This window comes from Dermacentor variabilis, chromosome 4 (assembly GCF_050947875.1).
Source record: "Dermacentor variabilis isolate Ectoservices chromosome 4, ASM5094787v1, whole genome shotgun sequence".
Lineage (NCBI taxonomy): Eukaryota > Metazoa > Arthropoda > Arachnida > Ixodida > Ixodidae > Dermacentor > Dermacentor variabilis.
The window spans coordinates 55,146,692-55,172,484 of record NC_134571.1 but is presented as its reverse complement, the minus strand read 5'-3'; the positions used below and the strand labels follow the sequence as shown (position 1 = coordinate 55,172,484).

General features: G+C 45.4%; 1 protein-coding gene across 3 annotated transcripts in view; it reads right to left on the bottom strand.

The window, feature by feature from the left end:
• Nucleotides 1-3,615: 3,615 nt before the first annotated feature.
• brat (tripartite motif-containing protein brain tumor) overlaps nt 3,616-25,793 on the bottom strand; it is a 115,687-nt gene continuing 93,509 nt past the window's right edge. For all 3 annotated transcript variants that reach the window (XM_075689138.1, XM_075689140.1, XM_075689139.1), the window contains 2 exons: nt 22,102-22,392; nt 3,616-11,969 (listed from right to left, as the gene is read on the bottom strand). In XM_075689138.1, the coding sequence (XP_075545253.1) occupies nt 10,470-11,969; nt 22,102-22,392 (1,791 nt within the window). In that variant the 3' untranslated portion in view covers nt 3,616-10,469. The remainder of the gene's footprint in view (nt 11,970-22,101; nt 22,393-25,793) is intronic.

Here is a 25,793-nt window from a genome sequence, read left to right as displayed (position 1 = left end):
ACGTGTGAATAAGGCTGACACCGGGCTCCGTTGCGTACGTCCAGCACTGCGGCACTGAGCAGTAGCTTACCATGCTGCACGCCTCCAAAGGCAGCCGCTACCTATAGTAGTTTCAAGTGTTGTCAAGCAGACACCCAAGGTGGCAAAACCTCAACACTTAATCAGAACTGCGGCGCACGTGGGACTTTACACTTTCGTTTTCAGCTCGCTTTGGCGCTTCCGAAGCAGCCGACGCGGCCGCTGTGTCCACGTGATCCCTCATGTTACGTCACGCCGACGGTGGCGCCAGCCTTTCCAGTGGTGGAGCTCGCCGCCAGAATATACTCATATATACTACCCATGCGAGCGTTGACTTCAAGCGAAGTCTCCCCATTGTTGCCGGTATGAGTGCAGCAATACAGGCGCCGAAACTAGCGTGACGCGTGCTTTATTAACTTAAGTTGATGTGTTTTACTGTAAAAAGCAGCATAAAATATTTCTGAAAATCTTGCACGGTTGATATCGTTGCACGTATAAAAATTCAATCGTTTGCTCGTTCCGTGCGACAATCGGAAGTACTTGAGCTATGTACACCCAGTTCCGGTTTCGCGCTATTGGCTAGTCGCTCATAGCACTTCCGGGCGACGAATTCTAGATTTGCAGAACCGAGCGATCTGTTCATGCGACGGCCCGATCCGTCGCTCCAAGCTGTCGCTCGTCGCTGTCGCGCACAAAACCGAGTAGCTTATGCACTACTACTCATTTCGAAAGTCCACCTGTTAAATGTAACCCAGGTGAAGCGGAATGCTGGTATCTGCAACAGTAATAAAAAAAATATAATTCGCTGTTTAATTCATGCACACGTTTTTGTCTTGAAGCGTGCTACAGAAGGCTTTGTAGACGAATTATCACTACGGTTCATGTTTTGTCGAATTTTATTTAACCACTTAGTGCAAACACGACAAATATTGTAATACTTTGTTGTCAAATGCTGTAAAAGTAGATTAGTGGTTGTGCCACATGTGAATTAATCGATGACAGTCTTGTCTGGGTATTTGAAGATGTCATTCCTTGAATTGCATAGGTTTATTCACCAGAGAACTGCACAGATAGGTCTCAATTCACCGATTCTGCTGTGGTCCCACTCTGGTATCTGAAATAAAGACGTGTACTATGCAAGTTCAAGAAATTGGACATGTATAACTATATTGTTTGGGTGCTGAATGTTGGACCAGACGCTCTGTGGCCTCTCGATGGGGAGTTTTAGAATAGGGGCCCCAAACATTTTGGGGCCACAAGGAAATAGTGTCGAAGCCACTGCGCATGCGCGAGACGCAAACTGCGTGTGTCCATTTAGCGGGGTCCAAATAGTGGCCCCAAAAGCTTTGGGTCAGCAAACATGGTGACACCCGTCGAAGCGACGGCTCCAACCTAATTATATTTACAATTATATTTCAGAAGTTGGTAAATTAATTGAGGCTAATTATCAAATGAGGCAGAATAAAAAAAAACTGTTTAAGTATCTCCAAGCGACGGCAAACATTACCTTCGTTCTGTCCAGCTACGTGGCAATTCCACATATTTAGACTAGCTAAAATTAGCTGGGGCACCCTGTAGAGTACGATATGGTCACTGCGTGCACACATCGGTGCTCCATGCATATCGCGATGCACCCACAGTCTCTGAATTCGCATGCACAAGCTTTGGCATGCGAACTCTTGAACATTAAAAGCAGCTACAAAGACCACAAGGCATCAAATTTAGGCCGTGCTATTAACATATAGGTTTCAACATATCGAAAAGCAAAGACGAGAAGCTAGAAACAAAGAAACGCGGCCTTACGGGCTTCCACAATGCCACAAAGAATAGGCTGTAATGGTGTAAATAATCCGTGCGACTTACGTGTAAATGTGGAGGTCCATAGGAGATGAAAATCCGCACACTTGAAATATCCATTTCTCGCGAACAAGAAGCACAGCACCATGGAAACCTAGCGAAGCTGCGCCGATCAAGCAGCCACTGTACGCTTCTTCTCGTAAAAAGCTCCCCCGAAGAGCCACCTATGCGCCTGCCTTTCGCCGGTTCCTTCCAAGTGAATGCTGCCGGATCCGACTGCCACAGACGGTTGAGTCAGGCGCAGAAGTCGGCGCCGACTAGGCGGCATGTGGCCCTGCACCGCGTTAGCTAGCCTTCCAAATTTCGGTGTAATTCGACGAGTCTTCAGTGTTTCGAAGGTACGGCAGTGCCGTATCACGTCTGATACAGTTTCCAAACTGTCTTTTCCAATGAGGAAGTAATAGACATCTTCCATGATTCCCTTTAAAAGGTGTCGCACCTTCTGACATTCGAGGGTTTACGGTCATGCACAGTTTCAGAACTTCCTCGATGAATGCGATGCACGTCTCTCCGGGAACCTGAGCCCTCCGAGCTAACATCACTTCCGTTCGTTTCTTCATAGCATCTGAATCGCCAAAACACTTCTTGATCTCAATGAAACAGGCCCAGGTAGGTAGTGTCTGATCGCTTCAATGCAAATTGAGAGCCGAGAACACACAGCACGCACAAAGCTACAAGCCACCGACGCACCCAGGCTCTGCCCCCAACGCAGATTGTTCTCAAGATACAGCGGCAAGACCGCGGGCAGTCGCCACATGCGCAGTTGCAGCTGGAGTTATGTCGACCTGTCAGACTGTGCTCCGGTCAAGCTCTAAATCTCACCGTAGACATTGCAATTAGTTTACGTAAATTAAATTTAGTGCTACAGTTTCAAACGTGCTGTAATCGAACATATTTATACGGAAAAAGTGCAGGACCTGTAACAGTAAGACCCTTTCAAATCTGTTCGTATTAATTAAAATCAGATTAATTTTACCACCCGAGGGTTCTGTAAACGTGCACCCAATGCACGATGCTCGAGCTTCATTACATTCCGCTCTCATCGGAATGCGGGCGCCACGGCCGGCACCGAACCTGGTACTTAAGAGCTCAGCAGCGCAACGTCATAGTCACTGGGCTACTGCGGTGGTTACAATGGAGCGCTGCGAGAATACAACTTAACTGAGCTTAGTGTAAGGTATGCAGATACTTGTAAAGCAACAGCATGGAACTGGCACAAGTGGTTAAGAGCTGTTTGGTTAAGATTAAGTGAGCTTAGAATCACAACAAATGAAGCAGAGCAGGGAGAGGCATCCTCTGAAGCGCACAAGGCCCATAAAGATCAATTTTGAAGAATGACCTAGATCACTTCTGTCAGGAGGTCGTGAAAGGTTTTTATACAAGAAAAAGTGCTCGCTAGGACAAATCAGTTCTGCCACTAAAAATGATGTCCTTGAGGCAAAACATTAGCAAACACCTCAAAGCCGAGCCAACAAGCTTGGGGCCCAAGGCTTGTGCAAATGGATGATGCAGCGATTCGGCCACTAGGTACGACACCGATGCTTTCAACACAAATCCTCAAGCAATCCAGATGATGCTGTAACACAAGTTCTCTTCACTTGATTGGAACCAACATTGCTAAATTTGGTAGTCTACAGGCTACAGGAAAGAGACTACTACTGGGGAAACATTTGGGTCCCAGTGCACGTCTCCAACACATGCCAAAGGATACACATAGAAGACTATGAAACAGCAGTCATGTGCTCACCAAAACAAAAATATTTTATTGTTGACGCATTACCCATACACTAAATCTCAACAAAAAAAGGGAGTAGACATAAAAAAGTACAAACAATGTTGGTCTAATAAGTTAGTTACATCACACACGAGAAAAATGTCAAGGCCCGTGAGAATCGTTGAACCTTGCACCAGAAAAAAAATGTCTTAATCCAATACCGATTATTCTCAGAGCAGCTCACAGCACTTCCACAGGAGATCCTGCCAACAGCCGACAGAGGGGAAGCGAAATACCAATTTCCCAAAAAGTTGGTGCCCACATATTTTATTTTTCTTCTGTGCCTCATTCACATGACATGAGGAAGGCACCAAATTAATATGCATCCATCGACCAGCACTGGGCAGGAACTCGCAGGCGACTACACTGTAGGACACACCAAATGAAACAAAACTTCAAAAAACAATGTGTCAAACTCCAGGTGAATGTTTTAACGCTCAGTGAATGATAACACCAACCGAAAGCCCAACCATAAGCACTAACATTTCCGGAAAACATTTTTTTTTAAAGGGTGCCACTCTGCTTTAACAACTGACTCTGCGTGTGCGAAGTGGTGGACTTCTCTAAACACGCCGTTTACCTCACGCTTTACTTTGTTCACCTGCCTAGATGGCATTTTTTTTTTTGCATTTTCTATCCGCGCTAAGGCAGTTTCCATATAAATCATTGTGTTCTTGCAGCACCAACATAACAAAACACACAAGGCTTAGAACTGCCGTACTGGTTTATGTCGAAGACCTGCAACTACGCACCCAATTGATTCGGCCTGCAGCAGGGAGCCTAAAATAGCAACCCCATTTACACAACCCAAGGCTGCTGCTGTTGCAATCGCAGCACCGAAATCTGTTCAGCAGGGCTGCAGCATCAGCAGCCCTGGGGTCACATGCCTGCTGTTTGACACGATAAAGTCAGCTTCCCCCGATATACGATTGTCGCGGTGGTGATGGTGTTTCTTTCGGACTACAACGCCAGAGAGATCTGATTCAGGCAAAGTAGTGGACATGTTTGGCAAACGCCCCCCGCGCTGCACCGCTGCAATGTCACCCAGCGGACGCAGCCGGCTACAGACAACCAGAATTGCGAAGTGTAGCTCTGCATTCGCTGACAAATGCACTTGCGACACGAACACACAGACCCACACAGTGCAGTCATCCTGGACGATTTACCGGTCGGCCACCACTCGGGAGCGCTTGCGCATAAAAAAATATTAAAAGATGTCAACGTTTACTCTAGAAAACACACGCTAGACACCATTCGTACAGTCAAAAGCAGCTTGTCAGCTGTACACAACACGCAAGTTTTTCTTTCTTCTGAAAGGAAACAAAAAGATGTAGTGAACACTGCACAATATTGTTTTTTTTTTATATATACCCCTGCTGGAAAGAGGGCAACAAATATTGGTGGTGAGCCTGAGCTGGCCCCCGTCACCACATAATGGCTCGAGAGTGCAGTCTGCTATAAAATGTGGGGGGTGGTCTCTGCGGGGCTTGAATACAATGAACAGAAAAGGGAGAAAAAAGAAAGCTCATGAATGCAACTCAGCTCTGCACGCCACCGGAAAAAGGGGCACATGGGAAAGACGACCACACAAACACTTTACTAGAAAACGCACAAACATGATGAAAAATTCACACCATGGAACTCTCGGTAGAAAAACTGCATTAACGTCAATATGGAGTCGCACGTTGGCCTGTAGCCCATTAACAAAGAACTCAAAACTACTGCCGCAGCAGCATTAAAAATGATGAGGAACAAATAAATAACAGCTCTGAACAAGTGTTGAGCACGTCTGCTAGAAACAGAGAAAAGACGCAGAGACAAACGAGATAGAGAGAGAGAGAGTGACAAACGGGAGTGAGAGAAACACGCAACCTGCAACTAGTCGGAGAAACAGCAGCCGAAAAAACGCAAGTCAAAAACTTGACGGGAATGTACGGGCATCCACACAAAACACGGCCGGACAACACGAACAGCACACAACTCGCACAACTGCTGCCCTACGTTTAAAAAAATATCGGGGAGAGCAGGACAGAGCAATGACACCACATTGCCTTTTTTTTTTCCCTCTCTTCGTAGCACTGGAGCCTTCTTTGACCGTGTATGCAATGAAAGCGGCACTTGACTAGGCACATACAACCAGGAGCCAGGGGCAAGACAGGGCAGCCTGACCCGCAAGGCTTAAAAAAAAAGAAGCTCCAAGGCCAAAGTTGCACGCCTCAACCAGGCTGTTGCGCAACACCAAACGCAGTGGAGAGAAGTGCCAATGCCAGCTCCCAATGCAACCACTCCTTAACTGCCCTCTCGTTTGGACGCCAGCCTCCCCGCCGATGCTTGGTAACGCCAACGAACCTGACATGTCTGCGGGGGAAAGGGCTGCTGGAGAGACATCCTCTTGGGCTCTGTGTAGCAGTCAAACAAAGAGGCTCCAAGAACGTGGGCTCGTCGTCGGTGAACTGCTCTAGCAAGTTAGCGACGGGGATGCCAGTGTAACATACGCCTCATAGCATCGTCTGTGCATGGGTGCCTAGAGACTACGAAATGGCGTCTACCTAGAAGAGGGGAAGTGAGTTTTTTTGCGAGAGAATGAGGTGAGCAAGTGAAACACCTTCATAAAAGAGTCTCCAAGACACCCCTCAAAGGGGACGGGCGTTGAGAAAACAGAACACCTGAAGCAACCACCCTCATCCCAAACAGCCCTCCACACTGCAATGATAAATGCACGTTCACACAAAACGTTTTCAACATTTTTCTTCCCACATACACGGTATAAATATACGCACGCATGCACACACGTATATACTATTATATATGTATATGCAGTGAACATGGAGATAATATATTAAGAACGAGAAACTTCATCTCATGGTTTTTTTTTCTTTAAATAATAAACCTTCCAAAAATGTCAACGCAAAACAAAACACGCGCATACGAAACAAAAAAATGCAAATGAAGCTGTGTAACTGCAGTAAAGACATGTGGTTTTGTACTATGAAAAACCTTAAACTCTTCCGACAAGTTGGCATCATAAACTGGAATATGCAATCAACTGTGTTCCTCGACGAACCTAACTTGATAAAATGTTAACGAACCTTGTGGCTTGGTCTAGAGCGATAAGATTCACTCCCAGAAAAAATCTGCAGCATGTGAACAGCATTAGAAGGTGCACAGAAGGTCTGATCTTGTTCTCCCGATGGTATATTGCTCCAGACAGTTCCCACATCTGATCAGAGTGAGCCATTGTGGCGATTTTGCAATTAAGCTTTCTCAAAAGCTTTGGAAGCCCTAGGTGCGCAGCAACTACAAGTACTGAAAGTTGTTAAGAGAAAAAAAGATATGCTAGCGTCTGTGGAAACAACTCCGGAATGTGATGGCACCAGAGACCGCTGGATTAGAACACTTAGAAACAAGAATAGCTAAAGGAGATCACATGGTACACAAAAACTCTAAATGATTAAGTGGCAGAAGGAGAGAAGAAATGGGTGAAAGCCAATCAAGTATTGCATCAAGGCACATGCATGTTTGCAAAAGCCTGTATGAGCATAGCTAAATAAATGGTGCTGGCAAAAGACAACCAAAGCAATCAATGGTGGCCACTACAAAAAGTGAAATGTCGTGGTCATTCAGCTTCGTCTTCCCATGCATACTTGCATAGTCTGGAAGGAAGAAAATGGATTGGGTATTTAAGAGCTCTGCTAGGGAAGCCAAGCGACCCAAGAACACACCAGGCCTTTCGTCGCACCTCAGCTAGCAACAAACGATGTAGTGGATATGTATAGATGGGGTGGCAGCAGGGGATGGGGCTAGGGAATTGGGTTGTGTGGGAGGGGGGGGGGGGGAGGGAACCTCCGCCAATGTTCAGGACAATCACCACGTCAGACGAGTCTACGACCACACACACACATGCACACACACATACACACATGCACACATACGTGTACAGACAACCAGACGGCACACCGAAATGACAACTTCCACACGCAAACATCACCCACACCACCCAAGCCAAATAGTGTGGCTTGAGAGAAGGAAAAAAAAAGGCAAAAGCGCTTCTGTCCACAGCAGCGTGGAACTGGCTAGGAAAAAGCCTGCAGCCTTCATTGCATGCAACGCACCACCAGACCCTGCGTGAAAAGCCAAGAACCAACAGCTTTCAAACAGAAGCAAGAGAGATTCTTCAAAAAACGTGTGCCACTGCAAAACGTGTTTGCATGCTTTTACTTGCCCATGCTGGCATTCACTCACTTATTGCTGAAACAACAAAAATAGTTTATTCAACAGAATACCTCGTGTTTGTGTGCTTGGTGAATCACAACTGCAAATTCTGTGTAGAGAAATGAGTTATATAGGAGTAAACAACATAGCGTTCACATCTGCTGACGACAAGCAAAAATGCACACTGTTGTGAGGCGGTTGTCGAAACCTTGAGCATTACATGTCGTACCTGCCGTTTTTCACATGCCAAGCAACATTATGCTGCGTGCCTCGCTACAACAGCACTGCCCGCAAGATCCATACATGTGCGTTCGCATATCCACAGTATTACAACAGTCGAAAAATAAAAATTACAACAAAGCAGACAGATGTGAAGTGTCCCACCCAGCCACTTCTAGAATAAATTCGGCTGTGTAGAGCAAGTTATATGAATGGCAGTAACATGTAAATGCAAAGGACAAGGGAAAAAAGAAAGCCTCCAGAACAAATGAAAAGAGAAGCAGTAGTGTGTCAACAGCAAGAAAGGCTTTGCTCCCTTAATATAAAAACAGAATGGCGCAAACTAAAACTTTTTTTTAAACAACACAAACTCAATGAACAAAAAAACTTAACTCATAAAAAAAAAGCTCCAGACCAGACAGCGAAGATAACATCCTCAGCCTTCTCATTTCATCATTCTGTTTGGTTTGGTGGGGCCTCCCACATACAGTAGTAATAGTAGTAACGGCTACATGCATTTCACGAGACCTCAGAACGAAGGTTGGACAGGGAAACTCCTCAGATGACGGCAGCCCCCGATGACTAGCCGCAGAATAAAACTGAGCTGAAGGGAGATACACTCACTGGAAATTTCATCCATAGTATGGAAAATTTCTCCTTCACGTTTAACAAGCTATGACCCCCCGCCTGCAAAAATTGTTAACTGCAGTTGCTACGAGAATCATGTGAAATAAACTGGTGGAGGTGATGCCTTTGGCTGTAACTGCCAGAGCCAGCACCTAAGGGACAATGGCAGTATTAACTGTTTAACAACTTTGGGCGGGAAAAGATAAGGATATACCTCCTCAGACTGTTGATGTAAAGCTTTCCTTCCAAACACATGGAAAGACAAGCGAGTTTTCCACAGATCACACTAAAAGTGCCTGGTAGTTACGCCCACACATAAAAAAAAGAAGAATAGCCTGGCACACCGGCTTAGGGAGGGAGTGGTGATAAAAGGGGAAAACCAGGAGGAAGGACATTGACAAACGCTTGGCACAATTGCCTTTGCACATGAGCATCCGAACTCCACAAAATTACTCAAACACATTCAGGTAACAAACTCAATGCCAAACACCACATGGCTCTTCAGAGCGACAAAAAAGAAGAAAAAATTAAAATATTGAAACAGGATTAAAAAAAAGAGGAAAGGGAGTAAAATGAGAAGTGATATCGCTTATGACTGGCCCCTCCATGCACACGCGGGCATAAAACCAATCACAGCTGCCTCAAGAAGCTGGCTGATGACAGAACTGGCCTAAAATATGGCAGTGAAAACTAACCCACTTCCTTCGAAGATGCCTGCCCAGGACATCTCTTTGGCATGACTATTGTCTACCTCTTGTTCTGCAGCACTTCCCCATAATACAGTTTTTTTTTGTATGTGTACGTGTAAGTGTGTGATCTGTGGGCTCCTAAACAACAGATTACTTTTTTTTTTCCCGCTGCACCACTCACGGTTTATGACTAGGACCGTACACAAAAAAGCTTGTAACCTCAAAAGCTCTCCTAGGCAACCCAAACAAACAAGATCTAACAGAGAGCATATAATAAACATTGAAAACAAAATACTAAAAAGGGGAGAGTGGGGAGGGGGGTGTACGGGAAAGGAATAAGAAGCCAACCAAACAAAGAATGCAATAAACAGCAAACAGACTTAACCGGACACGACTAAATAAAGGAGAAGCTCCAAACGAAAGGTAATAATCATATCGGTTGAGGAAATCCCACAAACCAAACAGGAAAAAAAAATTCAGGAAATGTAAAAAAAAAAATGAAGGAAACAACGCTACAACAACTATGCTACTTAACATAACAAGAGCCTCTGTGTGTAGATTATATATGGTTTAAATAAACAATGAAACCATATGCACTAAAAACCCAAATAACTTAAGTAGATCAGATCAAAAAAAAAAGCATGACACAGGCCACAACACAAGTGACAGCAAGCCTGTCGTTGTAAGAAAAAAAAAAAAAAATAGGCATGTTTAAAAGGAACAGCAGTGGTGGTGCCTTCTTGATAAAAACTGCCAATCACTGGCTAAACATTGTGAAGTCCCTTCACGGACCATGACGAGAGAAAAGAAGGGGGGAGGGGGTGAGAATACTGGCTTTTTCTCCCTCTTCAACCAGGCGCCTCTTGCTCTTATTAAAAAAAGAAGCTATACACACAATCCTTCTCACAATTACCAAACCACTTTAAAAAGAAAAAAAAAACAGAGCAAGAGGCATGCGAAAAATGAGGTCATATGATGGTGATAAAAATGTAACGAGGAAGGAGTGCGTGTGAAAGAGGGAGAGAGCCCGTGCAAACAAGGCGCAGCAACAAAGGTGACCCCCAACTCTCCCATCAGAGACAGCCGCCGCTGCCACCCCCGCCACCACCCCCCGAGCCCGGAGGAGCCGAGGATGATGCGGGAAGCTGCACATAGCGATAGACGTACAGCCGGTAGTCCTTGCTGGCCAGCACCACTGAGCCATCATCCATGAGGGCCACATCAAAGCACTGCGCGTGCTTGACTTTGGACTCTAGAGCGTTCACGAGCTGCCCGTCCTGGGTGAACACAGTCACGTTGAAGTTGTTGTGGTTGTCCGCAACCAGGATCTCGCCCCCCTGGTTCATGCAGACCCCAATGGGATAGTTCGTCAAGCCCTCTCCACCGATCTGTCGCAGGAAAACACCGTCATAGTTGAACACCTTGACGCAGTGTGCCCGGTTGTCCGAGATGAATATCTCTTGCCGGTCGTTGACCACCACGCCATTGGGAAACTCCAGGTGCTTGGAGCAGCCAAACTTCTGCAGCACGTTGCCACTCTGGTCGAAGATAATGACCCGCATCACCTTGCACTCGACAACGACCACGCGCCCCTTGGGGTCCACGGCAACGCCGCGCGGGTGCTGCAGGATGACGGCGCCAAACTTGCGTACAAACTGCCCATATTGGTTGTAAATCTGGATCTGATGAGTTGGCGAGCGCTCTGTCACTACAATGTCCCCAGATTGGCGCACCACGGCAACTCGGTTTGGGTAAAGGAGCTGTCCATCACGCTTCCCGCATTCACCAAACTGGAACTTGAAGCGACCTTCCCGGTCGAAAATCTGGATGCGGTGGTTGTTCGTGTCAGCCACAACAATGTCATTCTGTGCGTTCACAGCCACGCCTGAGGGCTCCGTGAATTGGCCCTCCATTACGCCAAACTCTCCAAACTTGCAATGATAGATCATCTTTTGCCGCTTGATCTGCGACTTGAGCGGATACAGCCCTACTCCTGTGCCGGCTAGGTACTTCGACGACAGTTCAGCCAGGGCATTCTGTGGGGGGGCCGCAGGAGCGTCTTGAGGAGCACCGAAGTCTGAGCCGTTGTGGAAAATGTCAGCGCCTCCACTGGACCATTTCTCATAGGGGCTGACATCTGCAAGACTGGTTGAGAACGGTCCGAGACTGTTGGCCGAACTGAATCGCTTTGACAGGAGGTTCGACTCAAAAGGAGACGTTGGAGGTGGTGGAGGGTGGTGTCCATTCTGATGCAGGGTGGAACTACGCTCAGCTGGGCCGAGGACCACACCATTGGGCCGAGCAATGGGCGGTTGCCGCGGGGCCCCCTCAGGTGCTCCACCCTGCTTGATGTAGCCAAAAGTGTTGCGCACACCCACTTGGATCGCCTGATAGTTGGACACAAATTCAAGGTCCATGCCATGGAGCCCAGCCTCTGGCCGAAACGACAAAAACCCCTGGAACTTCGCCTCCAGTAGCTGCTTGAAGACTAGAGCCTCGGTGCTTGTAGAGAAGCGAGTCAGCCGCTCGACAAAGGCACACACCTGGTGGATTCGTTCAATGGTATCTTGAACCTGAGGGGAGAAGAGTGAAATGCATTGAACTTTCCCAAATGTAAACCAGTTTCTCATCCATATCTCACACTGCAAGACAGCTCAGTATGTTCTAAAAATGTGGATCAAATACGTAAAAAGATCAAGCGATGAATTCACAGCTACTGTAACTCAGATACCCATTTTTGAAACCATCTTGACAGATGTAAAGCAACAGTTAACCAGAGTAATTATTGATCTCTAAAAGGGCCCTGAACCACTTCTTATCAAATTCGAGAAATGCATTTGAAGTTAAATTTCAGATTTCAGACTATTTCAGAAGTACTTTGACATAAAAAGTTCTTTGATGCGTTCAGCAGAGGCGGAGTTATTGGCAACCAAACCAGCCATTCGCAGTGCTTCAGCTCCTTCAATAAATTACACTGCGAAGGCTACAGCGAAGCTGGGTGTGCCCACAATGTTCCGCCTACTGAATGGCACCGTGGCGCACCGTTCAAATGAGATTTTGCCGCCTACAATGCACCAAACAGTCGTCGTCCTTAGTGAGGGGCAGCGCACTCAGTCAGTGGACTCGTCGCAGCACCCTGCGGCGGCCACAGCATCTACAGTACGTAGCAGACTGCAGCATTTGCTTTGTGCATGACAGGACTAGAGCGTGCACTCACACTCATATGCTCCTGTGTGGCTGCGCTACGCCGTGATGACTGGCTTTGTCCTGCACCAGCTTGACTGATGGATAGTAGCAACAACCAAATTGCGCATTCTGAAACAATATCAATACTGAAGTACTACAGACGACACAAGAAGAGACACGGGCGCTCGTTCGTGTCTGTGTCGCTCATCCGTGTCTCTTCTTGTGTTGTCTGTTTGGCACTTTAGTACTTCAGTAACATGCACCAACTAGCCCAACAAAAAGTTCTACTATCAATAAGTCTGCCAAGGCGTCTAACCAGGAGCGGCCAGGAGTAAGTGCACGCCGGCAAGCGTGCATGTGGTCTGACCTTGAAGAGACTGACAACTGGCCAGAAGGTGTTGCGAGATGTTGGTGCAAATGAAATGACCATGATTTATAGTGATAGAATCTAGCACGCTGTTCGGCATTTAAGTAAGAAATATAACTTTAAGTTGACAAAGAAAGTAAAAAAACCAGCAAGTGGGGAGGCCTGGCGGTGAAACCTTACTACTTCGAAATGAAGTCAATAGATTACTGTATGTGAGTCGACTGTCATTAGACAGTTTTAGTTTAGCGTACGCTATACGCTATAGTGTAGCGTACGCTAAGCAACGCACATTTTTTACAGTTTTAGTTGGCCAATGAGATCCTCCGATTTCAGGGGCTATATGCCGCCCTTGCGGCTACTTCCCGACTGTAGCAATAGGTGGCGCTGACATCTCGAACGTCTCTTTCGTTAGGCTTCGACTCGTTCGAAATGAGAAGCAATCTCAAGAACACCACGAGATTATCCATAATACCCTGTCGTCAAAGCAGCCTGAAACTAAGCGAAAGCCGTTTACACAATCATTTGCTACGAACAAAGTGCATTTTACAAAAGCAAAGCCAAATTCAATTCGAAGCGGGCAGCTGGGACCGCCGCCATGTTTCATGCAAACACCACAAACCACGCAATAACGGTAAGGCTAACTCATTTGCGTTGCATACGCCCGCTATACTCGCTTTTTCGTTTAGCATTCAGCGCATGCGCAGTGACGACCCGCTATTTCTTAGCGTACGCAATGGTATAGCGTACGCTATACTAAAGCTGTCTATTAAGTACAATATAATTATTGCTTAAAAATGCACTTAGTAAATTATTAGACACTTGCACTTTATTCTATGCATATTAGGAAGTAAAAAAAGCCTACGCTAACGAGCAGCACTCGCATTGTCCCACATGCATGGCGGCGCACATGCTGCTGTATGCGTACGAGTATAGCACGAATTTGCAAGTACCCAGAGTTTTATGATTTCCCTGTGATACAAGATGCCATTGACGAGTTGTGCTGTAAATGGGCAAGTTCTTTACCTTCGCGCTGGCGCTGCTGTCACAGTGTATGAATGCCAAGCTCTCCACCGACAGTCAGCAGATTGTCGGCGTCGGTACAGTGTCATAGGCGCGCCGACACAAAGGAAAAAACACTGCCGCCGGCAGTCGGCAGACTGAGATCAGTGTTGGGTCGGCCTAGTGCGAGTGAGCATTTACTGATCAGCATTCTCCAGGCGTGCTGCTTGTGGAGGGGACGGTGGTCTATCGTAAAAGTCGGATTCATCGCTTTCGCTGCTGCTTTCGTCCATCGAAGCATGACGTTTGGGTGCTACTTCGCAAGGATATAAATTCTGAGCACGCATGCGAGCTAAAATCCTTTGTTCCTGCTCGCTTAGGTCTTCGAGAGACGATATCGGAAATCAGAAGCGCATGCTCGGCCACAGCAACACGAACCGCATATCTCGTGTAAAAGCGTCGTTTCATTTTCAATGTGCTTGGTTTTGTTTTGACTAGGCAAATATCAAAGCAGTTGGACAGGAAACTGCAAGAACACGCAGCTATTATCGCAAAAATACTTTAACACTTCGGAAAACATGAATCGCAGGAACATCGACTTGATAAACAAAATAATACTTTCTCACACCTACGGCTGCACTTGTCATCTGCCTCCCACTAGTGCCGGCCTATAATGGCAATCGCGTTCACCTATCACAGTTTTCAGCATGCTTCCAGTGACAGCTTCATCCTCACTGCAGATAGAAAAATTCTCATAAAGATATATTCCATGGCTTTTTCCGCATTAGTGCTCCATAATTAAACGCTCTGGCCAGTAAGCTTTCGATTGCACTAAAAATAGTGCGTACTATGAAAATCGGTTGTCGTTCCCTTTAAGTTTTGCATGGTTCGAGGCTAGTCGAGTGTTCAAAACTAGTCGAAATTAACAAGACCCGACGGATATGGCATCAATAAGCAGTCTTGCCAAAGTATGCAATTCCTACGTAGGTGGCTGTAGCCGAGCATGAGCAGATGACAGTCAGCTTCTTCTAGAAGTATGTAATAATTATCGAAATTCGAAAGCAGATTTTCACTTAATTCAGCCTGTTTATTAAACTGTGTCAATATATATACACAGTAACAGTAGGAAGAAGTGCGCTGTACAAACACCTTTCTTTGTTGATGTCAGCTATTGGCCAATAGCTTCCACATATGGGAAACTGCTAGGAATAATGCGTGCAGAAAAGAGTGAAGAGCAGGCTTCTGTTGAAAAGAGCGTTTGAGAGAAAGGTGACTTCACGCTCTGCTTGTCAGATCCATGCACTGCGCACAACTGCAAAATTTGGCTGAGATGTTCTAAGCAGCGTGTGCTATCCATGAACAGTGTTTTTTCACCAAGTGCGAGGTACAGTTCAGGTCCCTTTACACCTTTGGAGATGTATCAGTGCCATGATAGTTCCATGACTAACACTTATACCAACATGATAGGAGGGAGGTGTAAGAGAAGAAGGACTGTGTGACAGCCATTATTTGTCCAGTTCAATGTAGTTAGAATGTGAAAGGCACACCTACTTTGTGGGAAAGTTTATGCAAGCCACACACACTACCAAGAATACTTTCTGGCGCTACAGGCCCATAACCTGGCATCTAGAACTGCAACGTGACCTCTAGGCAAGAAGCATCGCTAACCACCCGTTGATTCCAGGCACACTACTTCACCTGCAATGGCCTTAACGTTAAGAAAAGTGTAGATTGTGTCTAGTACATATCAGGACATTGCTTCACAACAGCCCTTCAAAAAAAATTAATGCATATTTATGAGAAATGCAACTCTATTTTGCATTCAACTATACCTGTGCCACTCCTACTGTGTTGGAAGTTGTGGCAGCAGAGAGCAATGAGAGCCTGCCATGATCCTGCTTCGTCACTTACATTTCCATCGTGGTATCATACCAGAATGTTTGATGCTTAAACATTCTGCTATCCACGCATGCATTATTATAGCTTTCTCTTCCAACTTTTCTTTACCTATTGTCTCGATAAATTATAGAAATGGACTTATCTCCACAATTGCAAACTATCAAAAATTAATTTTTGAAACAGACTCAGAAAACTGAACGAAACTATGCCTTGTACTTCAATTTGGTCTAAAAATAAGTCAGCTAGCTCTAGACACGTCCCCCCTTAGCTTGAAGCTGTAGAAACCGAACAAATATAGAGATACCGTATTTATTCAAATTTAGGCCGACAGTGTTTTTTTCTTCCAAATAATCATATACCAAACTCTAGGATTGGCTTAGATTCGGGGATTTGAAAAACGCACCAGTTTTTGATTGAAATGGATAAATATAGTGCATAGCTAGTGCCATCTAGAAAAGTCAGTATCGCAGCCGTTACAAGCCATGTCATTAGCCAACAGCAGTACATGAGCAACACTGCTATTTTGACCTGTGTCATATCCATGTGCAGCATGGCATTATCATAACGGCAACAAACATGCGATGCCAATATAATGCCGCTTTCAAACGAGAAGTTGTGCTAGCCACTTGCGCATCGTCAAATGTTCAAGCCGAGCAGAAATTCAGCATCGAAAGAAAAACGTCCGTCGTTGAAGGGGGCAGCAGGAGATGCTTTTAGCGTGCGCCGCAACGAGGCGGCATTTACCGAACCACAGCAGCGATGATGACATAGAATGAGCTTGGCATGTTCATATTCAATAAATGCTGTTTTCATTCCGTGAACGCTGTCCTCACTTTTTTGTTCAGCCTACATAAAACCACCATCCTTCTCGGCTCACACTTTCACTAGCACCCAAACAACAAAACATGCAAGACACAATGGGATCTTAATAAGTTGGGTCTTTGTACCGAACAGGACGCTGTGCCGCTTCAGCAGTCACTCTTGGTCCCAATTTGAGAGATGCATTCGCAAGCAGCCCCTCGTAGATCAATCATTTTACTATCTGCACCCATGGAAGTTTCCATTTATCGTCTTGGTATTCCTTCGCGGCGGCAGTGAAATTTCGTTATATTGAATTTGTGAAAAAACACACTTTATTCTATTAAGCTTTTGACTACATGACGGTCTATGGACATGACGTTACGAAAAGTTAAATACTTGTATAGAGAATTCCGCTATATTGAGGTTCTGAACTGTACTCTGAAGTGCACAGACCCCATGACACCTTTCTGAAATGACACTAATACTGTCAAGTTGATCACCTTTGCGCAACTTGCCAGATATTAATACGTCAGCGTGTATGTACGTCAGTGTGTATGTCAGCGTGTCAGAGTAATGAATTCCAGACAATTTCACATAGAAAACTGAAAGTGCGAACAATACAGGGGGGGGGGGGGGTGCAAAACATGTAACAAGTGTCCAAAACATGATGGCCATGACACGTTTTCAGCTCCTGCAATAGATGCTGTCCAAAACCAGACTATAAACCACAGCCGGCTGCCTTGACTTCGAGAGAAAAGTAATGACAGCAACGACTTAGGCACAAGTTTAAGGGTGCTGCCCTAAGACAAAAATGTACAGAAAAATTACGTAATTGACCCAAAGTTACTTGCAAGAAGTAAATGATGTGCATGGTGCCATACACAATCTGAGGCAGTATTCTTGGACAATTCGGGGAAACTTCGGGGAGTTTCGGGGAAACTAGCACTTTCACAAGATTTGGTAAGACTTGGTACCTGGATGCATTGCCGTCAAAGGGTGACAGGCATAGGCACCGACTACAGCGGGGCTACAGGACCCAATCCCACTCCGATGTTTTCCGAAGGCAGGGGCTCAACCCTCCCCAGGTCGTAAATATATACAGGGTGTCCCAATTAACCATCATGCACCAAGATTAAAATAAAAAGAAGCAATGAGTTACTCTAAGAAAACCAAGTGCATATCGTTTCCAGTACAGTGGAGTAGCTGTCAGTGATATTTTAATTACTGAGATTTAATTAGGTAACTGTAATTAATTCTCTAACTCAAGACTTACTATCATAATCGTCAGGCAAGTGTCAGTGAGGCATTTGTAGGCACAGCCAAGGGACATCTAACTGTGCTATTTTCAGCGACATACTAATTGCGTACCAATTTCTGCCGAATGATAACTAAACCATGCAAAATATGGCGAATACCATGTGACTGCGCTTTCACCCACATCATGAAGCAGCACCCTCGAACAGCAGGCTCCTTCTGAGTTAGCCAGAATGAAATGAAGGAAATAAAGAAAAATATCACCGCCCAGGAATTCCATACAGATGGTCAACGAGTGAAGCTGAAACGTGCGGCCCCAGTGTTTATCAATGGGTTAATCCCGACGGCTCATTAAATGACAACTTGGCAGGCTCCCAGATTCTTTATATGCAGTTGCTGTTTGCGCTCGCCTGCACGAGCCTGTTCTTGTGCCCGGGCAGCAGCATTGGGATGGTGTAGACGAGCTCGTTCTTGGTTCTGCTATCGGTGCTGCTGATCGAAAGCTGCCTGCTCCTAAAGAGTATGCATGACGTGTCGTCTACCCGTTTCTGAGCCGGAGAGAAACTGCTGCATGCCCCACTCAGCTGCGATGGAGAGCAACGACGTCACTACTGGCGCAGCCAATCACACATCCCCCGCTTTTTTTTTTTTTTGTGCATTCGCATGGCGTTGCGCAGGAGAATTTTCCGGCATACAGGTGACAGATGGACGGATGGACGATTGAGCTAGCCACATAGAGCTTCGCTCTAAAACATGATTGAGCTGGTGCCTTATCTGCCCCGCCTTGGCCGAAGTAACACGTCGCATTTGGTGTTACAGTCTACGTTCGTTAGAACGGACCTCCATACAACAGACTTTTGGATATAACGGACCATATTTCACCCTTAGTTTGGTCTGCCTATTTTATTACTGCAGTGAAGTTTGCCTTTGACAGACCGCGCTACAATGAACTATCGGCTACAGCGGACGAAATTAGCAATTTTTTGTCAAAATCAGGCATATGAAATGGACTTTTGCTGTGTTGACACGGGCAGGCAACTGACTTGCAAGGGCCAACCGACGATCGCGGCTCAACATCTTGGGAGGGAGGGAGGGAGGGAAGAAAGTGGGGTGGAAGCCCGGCGTCTTTCGCATAAGAGGCACCGGGAGGGGGGGGGGGGGGTGAACGATGCGCGCCAATGCCGGTAGCTTCGTGCTTTCAACGTTTAGTTTGCATTGAAGTGAGAGACGGCATGAAGGTCAATTCACTTGCTGCTGCTGCCGCGCTTAGCTTGTTTAATTTGCTATCACAAATGATGCTCCGCCTTTCAAATGAAACAGCAACTTTTTATTTTGGAGGGGGCATTCGTCCCTCACTCTTTACAATAAAGTTGTTAGACATCGCGACGAAAGTTTAGGAAAGTGAGGTGTCTCGCATATTGCGGACTTCGGATAAAATGCACGCTTTTTGTCGGTTTATCAGGGTCCATCGTAACATAGTTGGAAACAAGCTGTGACAGCTGCTGTTTTAGTGTAAAGTGAACGGATGTTTTGTTTTTTTCCGTCAAAACTTATCCCCACAAAAGCGAATTCACAACTGCAGTGCAAATGTTTAAAGGTGCGTTTTGTTTCGTTCCAGTCGCCATGTCTTTCTCTAATGAGTGGAAGGTGAAAATGATGCTTGCCTTGGGAGCTGCAAATGCCGAGAAGAGGAAGGCTGCAAATATATATCAGTGATAGAATTGTGGTGGTAGACCAAATGCGTCAACTGTCATTGGAAATGATGGAAACTTGAGACAAACCGGCGCCTTCAAGAAACAGAGGCGTAGGACTCCATCTTTCAGTCCTAACCTATGCACAGATCTTCCAGCATTTAAGGCCTCAAACCCTCATGCTAGCATGCGGGACATGGCCGCTCAGCTGGATTCACTCGAAATCAGGATCAATAGCAGTCATGTGCAGGAGCGCTTATACTTGGACTTGCAGGGAAAAAAAAAAAAAGGACAGAGGCTGCAATTTCATTGAAAAGACGAAGCAGTATTAGTGATAGTGAAGTATACGACAATTACATGAAGGAAGATTACATCACCAGACTCTTGGTGGTGTGAGGGGACTCAGGCTATGAAAATGAACTGTCTCCTACTATGAGGTCTTGTAAATTTTCTTATAAGGCCATCACTTCAGTGAACAAGTCTTCAAGGTCACACATTTCTTTAAGGGCAAGAAACATAACATTATATATATATATATATATATATATATATATATATATATATATATATATATATATATATATATATATATATATATATATATATACAGTCGAACCCGACTATATCGAACCCGTTTACATCGAATTATTCTATATATTGAACAATTTATGGACACGATATAGTTACAATGAGTATATATCGCAAAAATTACGCTTACATCGAACAAAAATAGCAGCGACACCCGATATATCGAACGTCAAGCGGCGGAAAGTGCCCCCGGAAGTTGGCTTTCCCTCGCGGTGGCGGAGAAAATCCGGCTGCGCGGCTCCATCCAACCGCTGTCCCTACTGTGACCGCGCCCGACCGCGCTGCTTCGGACGAGCCGTCGGCACCCCCCCCCCCCCCCCTGCAAAAAATGATCCTGGCCCGCCCACAGCGCTTGCTCAGACAGCCAATCAGATGCTCCTGTGCCCTCGTCATGCAAGATGGCGAAAGTGCGACTTGTCTCGCTGTTTTTGTGTGCGTCTTGTAGGCCTTCTCCCGCAGTGTTTCCGTGATGAAGCGGCAGAATTTGCCTTTCGTCGTGAAGCTCGCAATCATAAATCGTGTCGAACGCGGTGAGAAGTCGGATGTCCCCGCAGAGCACAAGATTCCGAGGAGCACTCTCGGCACGATCTTGAAGAATAAGGGGGAGATTAGGGCTAAAGCGTCCAAACTCGCGACCCGGTGCCCGTGGCGCCCGACCCGTACGCACGGCCGTGTACGAGTGGTTAATCTGAAATTGATTCAGCCGTGTCGACTTCCGCGTGCTTGGTGATGACCGTAAATTCTGATGAATGCGACGAAGCCGTTGCCAGTGTAGCCGAAGTTTGGAGCGAACTGTCAGAATTTCCGGAAGCTGTTGACGAATCAACGGAGCGCAAATGATGTGCGCAAATGAGCGCAAATGATGTGTCGCGACCACGGGAGAGCCCGAAAACGAAGACTACATTGCCAACATCATACCGAGCACAAGTGAAAGTGGGCACAATGAGGAAAGCAACGACTGTCCTTGGCCCACATCCTCCGAAGTGATTGGTTTGCTCTCGTCCGGTGCTTCTGCGCGAATGCGGAAAGTTGTGGCCTCAGCTGTTCCGACTCCTTACCGTGCGTCGCTGGCAGCGAAATTGCCAAAGCAGAAGAAAATGCAGGACTATTTCGTGCGAAACTAAGCTAGTTTAATCAATAAAGTGATTTTATAAATGGTATGTGCTTTTATGACATCCAATTATTTAGCAGGCTTATATCGAATTATGCTCTATATCGAACTGATAGGCGTTTTTTTGCGAGTTCGATATAGCAGGGTTCGACTGTGTGTGTGTGTGTGTGTGTGTGTGTGTGTGTGTGTGTGTGTGTGTGTGTGTGTGTGTGTGCGCGTGTGTGTATATTTATTTATTTATTCAAAAGAACCTTACAGGCCCTATGGAAGGGCATAAAGTAAGGGGGGCACATTGAACAGTAAGAGGTATAAAAAGTACAAATTTCTAATAGGAACAGTGCTATAAAAAGATTATATATATATATATATATATATATATGGGGTTCGGAAAGCTGGTCCCCCGTCTGGAAAAATGAAAACTTTCCGCCTATGGTAATAGCATTCCTGGCATTGTGCTTAACACAGAGAAATGCTGCTGAAGTGGAAGCCAATGCATCTGCTGCCAAGTCATGAAATCTTGTGAAAGTTGTTGAATCTCCAAATATGGTCATTGGACAATAAGACCCCCTGCAAGGAATATTTCTGGCTGTCTGAGTATCCTGGTTACGTAGCAAGTACAGAAGAATTTTTAAACTTCACTACCACTGGAATGCATGCATTGCAATCATAAAGAAGAGTAACGGTTTTGGCAACTAAATGCCACAGCAACTAGGATACAGAGACAGGTTGTTTTGTCCTCTTTGTTTGTCTTGAAGGGTCTCTTTCCAAAATCTTTTTTTATACATTAGCAAAGTAAAACGTTAACGCACCTTCTGTCCAAGCAGACCTAGGGAGACCATCTTCGCGTTGTACACATTCTCAAGCTCGCGCAGGGTCTCCTGCCGTCGCTCCTCGAGCATGGAGCGGTAGAAGTGGAAAGTGTCGGCGACCTCCCCTTGGGCTCGCTGGTACTGAGCTTGGAGACGGCTTGACACCTGCTCGAGGGTCTTGAGTGCTGCCCTGAGATCGTGCGACTTGACCCGTCCATCCTCCACCATGTGCGACAGGCCCTCCACGTGACGAGGTGCTGCTTCGCTCAGCGGCTCCAGATCGTGCATTGCCTGCAAGTATGGCCAGCACACAATGTACACACCTGCTGCATGTCTATGTACACAGAAGGCCCAGCTGCGCTTAGTGTAGGTAAGAGAATATGCTCAACACAAACCACTGTGATTAAAAATGTGTGTAAGCAAGATGAGTACTGTTTATTTCTTCCGAATTCCTTGAAAGTAATGCCTTCTTTTATGTGCGAAACAGAGTATAGGACGCAAGAAGAGCTACACAACTATCGCTGTCATAGAAGTCCCGATACTGTGCATTTCGCACGGCAGTTTTTGATCTGAAATGCTATTTCTGAAATCACTACTGTATATACTTGCGTAAGGCCCACACTTTCTTGGCGGACTTTTTACAGCCTTTACCGCCATTGAGGCTCAGGCTACTCAGTGAAGGCTCAAACTACACTTGGAGTGCTATGCAGAATAACACAACCACTGGCAGCCAACTACGAACACATTTTCAGTTTCTGGCCGATTGTTCAGACACTGACAATGCTGCGAAAATGTCCGAATAAACGAGAAGTCTGAAAAAAATGAACCGAGACGGTAGAACAGATTTTGCTGTCTTTTAGAGAACGAAGACAGCAAAAAATTAATTTCATTTCAATTCATTTATTTACCCTGAGTGCACAGAATCAGGCGCTAATTAAATAGGGGGAATAACAACAACAAGAAACTTCAAAAGGGGGTTATAAGCATGAAAACCAAACACAAGTAAAGGACATATTTTCAGCATTAAAGAGATACAGCGCATCTAGTAGAAGCATGAACTAATGATTATATAATGCATTAATACAAGATCGAGCTACAACACTGTCAGTACAATACAACAAACGCATGACAATGTTCAATAGTAAGGCGTGCAAGCAGGACAGCGTGGTTGTTTAAAAGATCTGGTGGTATGGCAGTCTTGCTCATTAGGGTAGGTTAGCGAGCTGATTGGAAAGCAGATAATTCCTTAGTGTTGGCAATGGATTGCGGAAAGGCGTTCCACTCATTTATTGACAAGACTAAAGGTGAGTAAATATTTTTTAGTCCGAGCGAAGAGCGGGCATAACTTGTGTTCGTAGTCAATACGGGCGGAGATGTGGGCAGCTGAATGAATGAATTTGTGTGAAAAGGCACTGTCACGGAAATAAATACTCTGAAAAAAGAATAATTGTGAATATTCTGTGTGTATTACGAGGCAAAACGCCAAGTGATATTATGGATGATACTGTGATAACGAGAATATGAGGACGAGATGAATCTAGCAGCTTTACTTCGAATTCCAGCATGTCATTAAGGTAAGCTTGATGGGGATACATGTTTGAAGCGTACTATAATGATTGTTTAATTAGTGAATTAAATACCTGAAGTTTAGTGTGAATTAGCAACGCATAGGTGATCTTTTAGAATGCCAAGCTTTCCAAATGCTTTGCTAGGAATTAATTCCACATGATCATTCCATTTTAGATTCTAATTGAACCTAACACCTAGGTATTTAATCGACCGCAGAATTCCAACTGCAGAATTCTTAGTTAGGTATTCGTTAGGCAATAAATTGAAACTGGGACCAACTTAAACAAACTTAATGTGTTGTTTTCTCAATGTTAATTTTCATCTGCCATTTGTTTCACCCTTCTGAAAGTCGTTAAGTCAGACTGCAGGGTTAAACTGTCCTTCTGGTTGGTTATTTCTTTATTATTATGCAGTCATTTATAGAAAGATGTATGGAAGACTGCATGTTAGTCGATATGTTGTTTATGTAGATTAAAAATAACAGCGGTTGCAAAACTTATCCTAGTGGGATTCCCAACTTGACATGAGTGTGGCGAATTATGTAGTAACCGATTTTAACACTGAAGTTTGTCAATTAGAAAGACCTTAATCCACATAAATGTTTTGTCATCTAGCTGTAGGCTACATAGTTTTGTTAGTAGACGTTGACGAGACACATGATCGAATGCATTAGATAAGCAAATAAAAATTGTATCAATGAAGAATAAGCCATTGCTGAAGTTGTTAGATTATTAGATTATGGGGTTTTACATGCCAAAACCACTTTCTGATTATGAGGCACGCCATAGTGAAGGACTCCGGAAATTTCGATCACCTGGGGTTCTTTAACATGCACCTAAATCTAAGTACATAGGTGCTTTCGCATTTCGCCTCCATCGAAATGCGGTCGCTGTGGTCGGGATTCGATCTCGCGACCTCGTGCTCAGCAGCCCGACACCATAGCCACTGAGCAACCTTGGCGGCTACTGATCAAGTTGTGTAAAGAGTTTTACTCAGTGTTGTACTTCACTAAAATAAAGTGACTTGAAATTTTGTGATGATCCAGGCTATGGGTGCGTTTCGCATCCACCAATCCTGCAGCCCGATGGGCATTGCAGGTTGTCACAAAGTGCAGATATTGCGCACGCAACCTTGATTCTGCGACACTGTCAGTTATAGGGTGTGCAGCACAAAGATGTCAGCTTATGCTGTTCCATCCAATAAGCACACATGCCACCTTGGTAGGCGTCCACAGTAGTTGCTGGCTGTTTGCCTACGAACCCAAAGTCCCCTTAAAGGGCCCCTCACTAGGTCTGGCCATTTTGAATCGTACGTGAATGACTGCAACGCCAGAAGGCTGCATGCCTATTTGTGTCTTTAAAGCCTTTATTGCATTTACCGCCGCACCTTGCACTGCATCGGCCGCACTGCGTAGTGGCCATCCATGATTGCGTCGATAGCGACCGCAGTTTCGTCCACAGTTGCAGCAAATGGTAGTTTATTTTTTACTCAGTGCGTGCGTCAGCCGCGTCCCTTCATAAGTGCAAGGCCTGCCTCCATGATCGCGTCGACAGCGGCCATGGTTTTGTCTGCAGTGGTTGCAGCAAACAGTAGCTTAGTTTTTACTGAGTGCAAAGCTGTCTAGGATGAAGAGCACCGTTTACATTTCAATGGGTGGAGACTTGTGAAAAAAGAATCAGGATGTATGAGCGGTAGTGAACAGAGTCTCAGATGAAAATGCGCGGAGCGGCCACGCTGCCAAGGAAATCGATCGTAAGGCCTTCGTCGCTGTGAGCACTAATCAGTTACGAGGTGACGAGAATCGCAGGTTCCGCAATATTTCTGTGCAAAATAGAAACGGGATTTGCTGATTCATTCAGTAAATGAAGGCACGTTGACGTAGTAAACTTTTTATTGTTTTTTTTCATACCCTCAATCATTCGACATTCGGTTTATTCGGACATTTCTTTTGAAGCCGTGAAATTCGAATTAACAAGGTTTTGCTGTACAAACATTTTAAAGGCAAAGTTCCCACAGCAATGTGCTGCCCGTGTCACTTGCCCACTAAACCTAACTAGAGCTGCCTCGTGGCTTCATTGGAGCCGGCAACCAAAGTTGCGGTTTGGTGCCAAGTGCACGATACA